The sequence below is a fragment of the Aphanomyces astaci genome (genome assembly GCF_000520075.1).
Source record: "Aphanomyces astaci strain APO3 unplaced genomic scaffold supercont1.11, whole genome shotgun sequence".
Classification (NCBI taxonomy): domain Eukaryota; phylum Oomycota; class Saprolegniomycetes; order Saprolegniales; family Verrucalvaceae; genus Aphanomyces; species Aphanomyces astaci.
The window spans coordinates 309067-319053 of record NW_009798274.1 but is presented as its reverse complement, the minus strand read 5'-3'; the positions used below and the strand labels follow the sequence as shown (position 1 = coordinate 319053).

The following is a 9987-nucleotide window of genomic DNA, read 5'->3' as shown; positions in this document are numbered from 1 at the left end:
ATGTGTATGCAGCTGACAAAAGCGACGTTAACTTAGATACACGCAGTTACATGTATCTCATCCTTGTACAAGTCAGTACCAAGTTACTTGTATCTCATCCTTGCATAACTCAATGTGTTCGTCAAAAACCCGCTGCAACATCGAAAGAACCATGAGTTATGAAGCGTATATCTTGCCCTCCAGTAAAGTTATATTGTAGCGATGTGACAGGTGGGTTAACGGCTTGCCACCACCTTGCCCGCACCCAGCTCCTAAGTACCTGGCTCATGACGAACCCTAGCTAATGCTTGCCTGGGAATGTGTCTCAAGGGCAAGTATGGCTTAGAATCGCTAGCCTAGTGAAGTTCCCCAATGTCTCAACCGCACCCGCATCCATTGTATACAAAAGTGCATATTAGTGTAGAAGTAGTGAAGTAGATTAAGAAGATTTCATAGTGATGAGGATTAAGGAGATCTTTGTAGATCTTCAGTTAATTCATTGTGCATTTTGCCCTCAACTACACACGCTTCCTCCCGCAGTGCTACATATATGATATGTAATGACATGGACATCTTCGTCTATGATCACCCTACAATCGCGCACTAAGCTTGCAGCGGAACGCGTCGTATTCTGTAACCCTGGCGCGATCGCCGCCAAGAATGCGTCGACATGACGTGCTGCAACATTTCGGTCAGAATACTTCAAAATAGCACGTTGTCTTTCGTTTTATCTGACTGTCAAATGCCTATAAAGTATAGATAGTGGGCAAAAGCCAATGTACACCAATGATATAGTTCCAATGGCCAGGATGTGGCCAATAACACAATACCAGTGTTCTTGTGAATTTTCGGCATTTGGTGGTATTCTGGAGTCAGAATCCATTTTTGCTCTTTTCTATTTTTGCCCGAAACCGATCGGTTTTGAGCAAATTTGGTGAATTCACAATATCATTTTTGGACGATAAATGACATTTCTTTGTTGGTTCAAGGTCTGTCGCAAAACATCTCGGGACATTTACCTTATTTGACATCTTCGTTTTCGCTTCGCGCAACAGTTCGTTCGCTTCGCGCAACAGTTCGTGAAAATGGCCCTCGACCTGACTCTGAACGAAGATGCGTACATCACGCTTCTGCGCAAGATCATGACCGTCTCGGTACAGTAGACACGACCGTTCTCATCGATATCGTCTACTCACACGTCAAATGCATAGGAAAGAGTGCAAAACGCGCCAGGTCTTGGCCTCATTCCCCAAGAAGATCTCGTGTCCGACATCGTGTTGGAAGAGCTCAAGCCATATCTCAAGCAACAAGGGGGTCCCATCGAAGCTCAGCGCATTGCATTCAAGGAAGGACGAGGACATCTCATCCTCAAGTACGCGGGCACGTCCAAGGCCGACGAAACGATCAACTTTGTCGGGTCGCACATGGACGTCGTGCCCGCCAACCCCGAAGGATGGGAGCGCGATCCGTTCACGTTGAGCGTGGAAGGCGACAAGTTGTACGGGCGCGGAACTACCGACTGCTTGGGCCACGTCGCTCTTGTCACGCGTATACATGTCTTGACCCTCCCTCCAACTCTCATGAACCCATTTCGTGTTAGAATTGTTTGTGGAACTGGCCAAGCGCAACGTTGTGACCCAAAAGACCGTGACAGCGGTGCTGATTGCGTCGGAAGAAAACGGCGATATTGCTGGCGTCGGCGTCGAAACGTTGATGGAAACGGGCAAGATCGACTTTTTGAAGACCGGCCCAGTGCTGTGGGTCGACACGTCAGACAGCCAGCCTTGCATTGGCACAGGTACTTGTGAGATCATCTTGTCATGATCATGGAAACATGACCGTAGCTGGTGCGTTGACGTGGTCGATCAAGGCGACGGGGAAGCTCTTCCACAGCGGACTGCCGCATCTTGGCATGAATGCGCTGGAACTCGCGATGGACGCGATCAAAGTGATCCAAGACCGCTTTTACAAGGACTTCCCAGCCCATGAAGGCGAAATCCCATACAACTTTGCATGTGGGTCGACCATGAAGCCTACTCGAGTATGAAGATGATACTCCTTCCATGCCAGTTATGAACGTTCGTTGGTCATGTGTGAGTAGATTGAAAGCTCCACGAACGGCATCAACCAAATGTACGGCCACTATTTGTGTGACAAGGCTGACTTGTGACAATGTGTAGTCCGCCGTGGTGCAAAGTGACGGGCGACGTGCGTCTGTCTCCGTTTTACGAAGTGCACGACGTACGAACCACTGGACTTTGAATGCTATCGAACTCATAGTCGGGATGGATGTAGCTGCGTGCCAAGTTGAACGCGTACGTGGACGACTTGAACGCCAACATCACGTCGCTCGAGTCGCGCGGTCCGCACTCCAAGTATTCGTTGCCCAAGGAGAACTTGGTCGCCAAGTTGGAATTGACGCTTGCGGAGAATGCCATGGAAGGAATTGCGTGCTCCCTCGACTCGATTGGGTTCAAGGCGTTTGATGAAGCCACGCGCCAAGTCAAGGGTGTCAGCGAACCCTTCTCCATCATGGGCAGGTACAACTATTCCCATCGCTGCTCATCCATTGCCCCCTCTCATTCTTCGCTCGAGTGTCTAGCTTGCCGTTGGTCCGTGACCTTCAGCGCGCCGGGCTCGACTTGACCCTGGCGGGTTTTGGCAAGAGCGCCGTGTACCACGGAGACAACGAATACTGCTTGCTCAGCGATATGAAGGACGCCGTGCGCATCCTCGGTCGCTTCATCCACAACGTCGACTCGGCCTAAGAGGAAGAAGATGATGATGTGGCGACCTTTTCATGTTTCTTTCAGGATACTACTGTTCTGGTTGAACCTTTCTAAATGAATATTATCGTGCATTGTGATTGGTCCAGACCTAAAACTCAGCTTTGGAGTGTGAGATACATTAAATATCTTGGATACCATACAAATGTCAAGATAATAATATAATACACGGCGAATGGGGGTCGACATCTTCGAAACAAGGCTTATTTTTGGAATTGCCTGGACAAGCAAACAGCATGAGCAGCCTCCTGGACATCACCCTGAACGAAGGCGCGTACGTGGCGCTCCTCACCAAGCTCATCAGCGTCTCTGTAAGACACGCGTGCCGTGCATCATGATGACCTTGATCTTTGTCTGACACGGGTGGTGACATGCTTTAGGAAAAAGTGCAAAACGCGCCGGGCCTGGGCCTCATTCCCCGGGAAGACTTGGTCACTGACTTTGTCTTGGAGGAACTCAAGCCCTACCTCAAGCAAAACGGCGGTGCCATCGACGCGCAACGCATTGGATTCAAGGAAGGACGAGGAAACCTCATCCTCAAGTACGCAGGCACGACCAAGGCCGACGAAACCATCAACATCGTCGGGTCCCACTTGGACGTCGTGCCCGCCAACCCGGAAGGATGGGAGCGCGATCCGTTCACGTTGAGCGTGGAAGGCGACAAGTTGTACGGGCGCGGAACTACCGATTGCTTGGGCCACGTCGCTCTTGTCACACGTATGCATCCGTTCCATTTCACGGGGATAACTATTCACTTCTTCTTCGTTGTGCATGTTAGAATTGTTTGTGGAACTGGCCAAGCACAAAGTTGTGACCCAAAAGACCGTGACGGCGGTGATGATTGCGTCGGAAGAAAACGGCGAAATCGCCGGCGTCGGCGTCGAAACGTTGATGGAAACGGGCAAAATCGACTTTTTGAAGAACGGCCCCGTGCTGTGGGTTGATTGCTCCGACAGCCAGCCGTGCATCGGCACAGGTAACTTCACGTTATTCCCTTCTTTTTTCATGTACAAACCATACTGGAGCTAATGAGCATGGAAACATGACCGTAGCTGGTGCGTTGACGTGGTCGATCAAGGCGACGGGGAAGCTCTTCCACAGCGGACTGCCGCATCTTGGCATGAATGCGCTGGAACTCGCGATGGACGCGATCAAAGTGATCCAAGACCGCTTTTACAAGGACTTCCCAGCCCATGAAGGCGAAATCCCATACAACTTTGCATGTGGGTCGACCATGAAGCCCACCAAGGTAAGCAAATACTCACGACAGTTAGTGCCTTGCATGCACAAGATCTAACGCCCCCGTAGATTGAAAGTTCCACCAACGGCATCAACCAAATGTACGACCACCCTCTTATATGGGCATGTTATAACAATGATTTACTATTATAACAATGATTTACTCTAGCCCTCCGTGGACCAAGATTTCGGGCGACGTCCGACTGTCGCCGTTCTACGAAATGCAAGACGTACGTTGTCACTTTTGCTCTCTTATATTGTCAATTTACCCAAAATTTGATTGACTTTTGATTCGCCAAATCTATTGATCGATTCATGAATTTTGAGTTTTTTGGTGATTCGTATCACACTAATTGAAGTTACACACACTAATTGTATGTGTATAAGGTTTTCCTGCAATCTGATTGGCTAAATTCTTCTACCGACGATACATTTGTATACATTTGGTTGTGTCGATTCATTCTCCATGTCGCTCCAGTTTAGAATGAATACAACAATATATATATATATATATATATATATATACATGTATATATGTGGACATACATATATATTATGTCGATATTTCATTGATGGTGAGCTCTGCGTACTAGGTCCGTGACAAGCTGCAATCGTACGTGAACGACTTGAACGCCAACATTTCGTCGCTCGAGTCGCGCGGTCCCCACTCCAAGTACACTTTGCCCAAGGAGAACTTGGTCGGGACGATCGAGTTGACGCTGGCCCAGAACGCACTCGAAGGCATCGCGTGCTCCCTCGACTCGATCGGCTTCAAGTCTTTCCACGAAGCGACCAAGTTCGTCAAGGGCGTGAGTGTGCCGTACGCGATCATGGGCAGTCTGCCGCTGGTGCGCGACCTCCAGCGCGCCGGCCTCGACTTGACCCTCACCGGGTTTGGCAAGAGTTCCGTGTACCATGGCGACAACGAGTACTGCTTGCTCAGCGATATGAAGGATGGCCTGCGCATCCTCAACCGATTCATTCACAACGTCGACTTGGCTTAACCTTGGTCATGTTCACAGTGCAATAACTGTGCTAATATGTAGACCACCCAATCAAAGCAAAGGGTGACTGTATTAGACTACTCATAACGTCGTGGTCGTGGTCGTCAAGGGAGTGGTGGAGATGCCGACGCAGCAACGACCGTCGAGAGCGGTCGACGGGGGTCTTGCGGCCGGGCTTTGGGTTGCAGAGGACGGGATGGGACAACACTCACAAGCGGAATCCGTCGCTTGGCTTTCTTCGGAGGTAGATCCGATATGTCGGGGGGGGGCTGGTTACGTACGAAGGCGACATTGGCGTCCGCGTCGGGAGGCCGACCGACTGTGTTGGTTGGACTGACACTATGGGGCTTAACACTGGTGGCGTTGATAGCCACGGCCGGACTTGCCGACGGAAGCGTTCCACACACCTCGACAACTTCATCTTCGTCGTCATTGTCGCTTGTAAGATCAATGGTCGCTTCCTCTGGACAAGTCGCCGCCGCCGCCGTGTCATCGTGATGGATTTCGTGGCCGTTGGCTTCGATCGACGTGTCGGGTGGACTGGCCTCATCGTGCACCGCACTTTTACACGGAGAGGACGACGCCGCGCCGATTGAAGAGGCAGCCGCCGCCGCCTGCGTGCGCTCGAGCTCTTCGGCTTTGGCTTGCTCGGTCGTGTAATGCTGAAACAACTTGTGCAAATCAGACTCGAGGGTGGTTTGGAACCCGTTGGCGGCTTCGATGGCGCGGGTGGCCGCGACGAAATCCGCGTCGAACGCCGCCGTGTGAATGTCCAGGAACTTCTTCCATCCGTCCAGAATCGTCTGCTTGACGTGGGACGCGTCGGGTACAACGTCCGGCAGCGTTCCGCTGTCCACCATGTCGTCGTCGGCGTCGTCGTCGTCGAGTCGGGACGGCGACAGGTGGCTCGCGGGGGGTAAACTGTCCGCAGAGGATGTCGGGTCCGGCTCGTCCTTGACGTGAAACGCGCCAAATACATGCGATGTCGTGGCCAAATCGGCCTCGGTGAGCTCGCTGTCGTCGATCAGGTCGTCGTCTGCACACTGGAGACACCCCGTTTGGTTGCCGTCGTGGGCGTCGGCACAAGAGCGATGGTAGATACCTTCGCAGTCGGGGCATTGCACGCGCATGGACCTGCCGCCGTTGGGCGCGCTGCGGCTCTCGCAGATGAAGCACGGCTCGTCGGGGACCGCAGGGTGCTGCCGCCGCCGTCTGTTTCTGGCTCCGTACTCCTCGTCCTCGGTGGCACTGCCGTCGCTGTGTGCGAGGTCGATCAAGTTGTCGGCGTCATTGTCGTCAGCGTCGTTAGCGCTGCTCTCGTATTCGCTTGCAGCATAGTCCTCGGGGTTTTGAATGTAATGCAACAAGGCAGGGTCGATCGCACCTTGGTACGCTGATGCAGGCTTCTTGGACGATGCCTTCTTCTTGGTTGGCGTGGTCGATGTAACGATTGGACGCTTCTTGCCCCTGCCATGGGACGTATGGTTTGTGATGATGGTGGTCGATTCCGGGACGGAGGTCGATGATGCACCTGCAGGTACAGCACTCGCGGGTACCAATGGAGTGGAAATGGGAAAATCGTTGATTCGGAAGCGATACCGTGCAAACGTCCTTGATCGGAGAATGTTACGGTTGTCAACTTGCGCGCGAAATACTCCATCGCCATCGGTAGCTAGGACACGGAGGTCGTCCGTGCGAAGATCGTCCGACAACTCTTCGTCCGAAGACGCGTCCATATCGTCGTCGCTGATCTCCTCGGCGTTTTCGATTTGCTGGAGTCGTAGCTGTTCCCGTTCTTCGTCGGATGACAGGACTTCCACGATGTCAACTGCTTGAGCGATGTTCTTCCGCGATCGCATGGTGGTTCGGGTCGCATCGAGACTCAAGGACAGGGTGATGGTACATCGCTCGCAATACTTGGCTCCGGCGCCGAAGATGGGAACTTCGCATCCCATGCATTTTGAATTCCCTCGTCGGCGCATGCGGGCGGGCACTTCCAACGTTTCCTGCCCAAATGACAATATTCCCGCCACCTCGAGTTAAACGTACCCATAAAACGTGTTTATACAATGAAAGTATACTAGTACGGTAGTATACTGAAAACAGTATGCGTGGATATAGTAAAACGTGTCCTTAATCCCGCGTTATGATTGGCCTCCACGTTTATCCGGATAATTTATGCCAACAGTTTCACTGCTGCAACTTCTTGTGCTCGAAGGCCAGAAGGGTGGTCTCCTGGATCGGCTCCTCTGGACGGTTGTCATCGGCATGATCCCCCTGGCGGTATCCACGTAGACAACATCGCACAACATCCGATGCACGGGGGCTGGCCACATGGAGGAAACACACAGAATCACATGTATTGGCACCCCTTGATCCATGGAATATTCCGTTACGCGACGTCGACGTTGTGGATAAACCTACCGACAACTCGAAGGGCGTCGGCCATGTCCCTGAGCAAACAGTACTCGTTGTCGCCGTGGTACACTGCGCTCTTGCCAAACCCGGTCAAGGTCAAGTCCAGCCCCGCACGTTGAAGGTCCCGCACCAACGGCAAACTACCGAACATCGTCGTACCTAGTACTTACACTACTAGTACTGGACATACCTGCCCATGATGGAGAACGGCACGCTAACACCCTTGACTTGGCGCATGGCTTCGTCAAACGCATTGAACCCAATCGAGTCCAACGATCATGCGAGGCCTTCAAGATAATATTCGACGTAGTACGAGGGCCACATATGCATCCGAGTCCAGTCGAAGGTCCAAGAGAGGGACGGCTGACATGGTTCAAAGTCGCGCAGACAACAGTAAAGTACTGTAGTACTGCACACGATTGTGTACTGTTAGCGCATGTATTCTGCGATAGAGTACACTGGATATTTTGCATATTAACCAGAAAAAGCAAGGTGAAATAGGCAATTTTGTATGCTGCGCAAGGTGAACCACCTTGCGAATTCCATAAATAGATCTGAAATTGTATAGTTTCAATTAAATATATCTTCAAGTTTGTATTGTTGATTTTTATTTTTCATGTGTCTGTCTGTTTTTGGAGGTCACCTTTTGTGAATTCAAAATTGTCCAATTTGACTAATCAGATGCCGTGAAATCACGAAAATTGCTGCGTAGATTCATCACACCCTGTTGCGATATATTCTACTCCTGTGATGGCGGTTGATGCAAGGAGCATTGAGATAATTATGTACTGTAGGCTGTGTATGAGAGCAAGATCAAGATCATGCGATGTGGTATCCCGGACTCGGTCAATTCGAACAGGTCTAGACTTCAGTAACATCACCACTTGCCTAACGTTACTAACCCAATGAATGTGGTCATCCCTCATTCCACCATCTAGTCCGTGTCGGTGCCGTACACCTCCCTGCTTGTGTGATCACGTGGGTGCGTCACGGCGTTGGTCCACCAGAGCGGCCACGGCATTGCGACCCAACATAATGTTATTCGTAAGGGGAGAACTACATTGGAAAAAGTCGGGGTGAACTCGTCAGTGCACAGTTCTCCGGAGCATCACACAAAGCTTCACAATATTCAAGCGTCAAAACAGGTAACCTCTGCTGCCACTGTTATAGCCAATCATGTGTAAGAAACGAGGTGTGATGGACTCTGATTGGATATTAAAAAGTAACAAGGTGGCTCATTGACGATTTTCTGACAGACAAAAACTTTAGCCCGAGTCTGGATGCCCCCGAAAATGTTACTAGTAGTAAATATTGTGCTTTCGAGTGAAATTTCGTGGTTTCTCGTTGGAATTTAAATCGATTTGATTGGCTACTTCAGATGAGCTCAAAATTATTAGCCAATCAAAACCTTCTCAATGAAATTCAACCAATCAAATCGATTGTGGATCAGTTCGGTTGGCGCAATTCGATTGCACCCCCTCCCCAAATTTGAATCAAATCGACAATAACGTAAAATGCCAATCTATGCTGTACCACATTTTTCCACTTGTCAAGAATCGACATTTCTCTTGCCTGAGGGATCCGATTTGTACCCTGAATCGAGCATTATATCGAGGATAAAGCGCACTATTTCTGGGGTACCAAATTATTGTGTTTCACGCTTAAAATGGCAAATCTATATTCGATTTTGTATGCAAAATCTATATAGTTGCGTGTGCCAATCTTTGTTGTGTAATTTTATCTTTAAGTATGTATGGCTCTATGCATAGAAATTTTGTGTCTAGGGTATAATGTCTCAACTGGTAAACATGCTTTTATACAAGGTTATGTTTAATCAGAGGGAATTTGAAACCAACCTTTACTTTCGACTTGACCAGCCGCGATGCAACCAACTTTCCAAAGCACCAACTTTCCAAAGCACAACCCAAACGGTATACGACCATCCAAACTCCTCTCTTATGGCAATCTAGATCACAAATACAGTCTGGCCAACATCACCACTAACTTAAGCTCCGATAGGGGCACATGCGATCAAGTCCAGTGCAGCCACGCCATCATGTCCGTCGGCGGCGCCATCGACACCGGCACCATGTCCTCGTTTGGCCTTCTTTTTCGCTCGCTTGGCTTGAAGCAACTTCTTTTGTTTGACAGCGGCAATCTGCTCTTCCTTGGTGGTGTCAACCTCGGCAAGCAGCGAGAGGGTAAGGACCCGTCCACCGACATCAATCCTTTTTCGTCCAGTCCGTCTTTTTCCCTTGGAGGGTAAGAGTAGTAATTCACTCCGTATCGTAGCTTGGTGTTCGATCCACTCGACCTCGACGTGAGTCGACGGGGTACCTCCGTGCTTAAAAAGCTCGAAACGGCGCCTCATCTGCTCCAGGGACAGGGGGTAAATCCCCGATGTTCTGAATCCACTGACAACATTCGCAGGAAAAACGTGGCGGGTCCATGCGTGGGATGCGATGCGCAGAGCGGCGGTTTTTGAGATGGAGTGCAAGTCGCCAGTAACTATCATGAAATTGTTATGTTGAAGTATATATTTTAAAATATTGTTACCGTCG

At 50.3% G+C, this 9987-nt stretch overlaps 4 protein-coding genes across 4 annotated transcripts; 2 read left to right on the top strand and 2 right to left on the bottom strand.

The window, feature by feature from the left end:
• Window positions 1-998: 998 nt before the first annotated feature.
• On the top strand, window positions 999-7057 carry H257_05745 (hypothetical protein). Its single transcript, XM_009830714.1, has 8 exons — window positions 999-1133; window positions 1191-1467; window positions 3423-3482; window positions 3544-3741; window positions 3818-4014; window positions 4074-4105; window positions 4174-4234; window positions 4598-7057. The coding sequence occupies exons 1-8, from the start codon at window positions 1065-1067 to the stop codon at window positions 5006-5008; spliced, it is 1305 nt and encodes a 434-aa protein (XP_009829016.1). The 5' UTR covers window positions 999-1064; the 3' UTR covers window positions 5009-7057.
• On the bottom strand, window positions 5000-6963 carry H257_05746 (hypothetical protein; the record flags this gene model as incomplete). The annotated part of the gene is made up of 1 exon (XM_009830715.1): window positions 5000-6963. One exon carries the CDS (start codon window positions 6961-6963, stop codon window positions 5113-5115), a length of 1851 nt encoding a protein of 616 aa, XP_009829017.1. The 3' UTR covers window positions 5000-5112.
• A 343-nt stretch (window positions 7058-7400) lies between the features above and the next one.
• On the bottom strand, window positions 7401-7663 carry H257_05744 (hypothetical protein; the record flags this gene model as incomplete). The annotated part of the gene is made up of 2 exons (XM_009830713.1): window positions 7401-7566; window positions 7617-7663. 2 exons carry the CDS (start codon window positions 7661-7663, stop codon window positions 7401-7403), a joined length of 213 nt encoding a protein of 70 aa, XP_009829015.1.
• Window positions 7664-9482: 1819 nt separating this feature from the next.
• Window positions 9483-9911, top strand: H257_05743 (hypothetical protein; the record flags this gene model as incomplete). The annotated part of the gene is made up of 2 exons (XM_009830712.1): window positions 9483-9688; window positions 9719-9911. 2 exons carry the CDS (start codon window positions 9483-9485, stop codon window positions 9909-9911), a joined length of 399 nt encoding a protein of 132 aa, XP_009829014.1.
• Window positions 9912-9987: the final 76 nt, after the last annotated feature.

Bases quoted from the DNA above. Each gene is read 5' to 3' on its own strand.
- H257_05745 (XM_009830714.1), top strand. From the start codon at position 1,065: ATGGCCCTCGACCTGACTCTGAACGAAGATGCGTACATCACGCTTCTG. The intron at 1,134-1,190 runs GTACAGTAGACA...TCAAATGCATAG, and splicing joins GCAAGATCATGACCGTCTCG to GAAAGAGTGCAAAACGCGCC. The intron at 3,483-3,543 runs GTATGCATCCGT...TGTGCATGTTAG, and splicing joins CCACGTCGCTCTTGTCACAC to AATTGTTTGTGGAACTGGCC.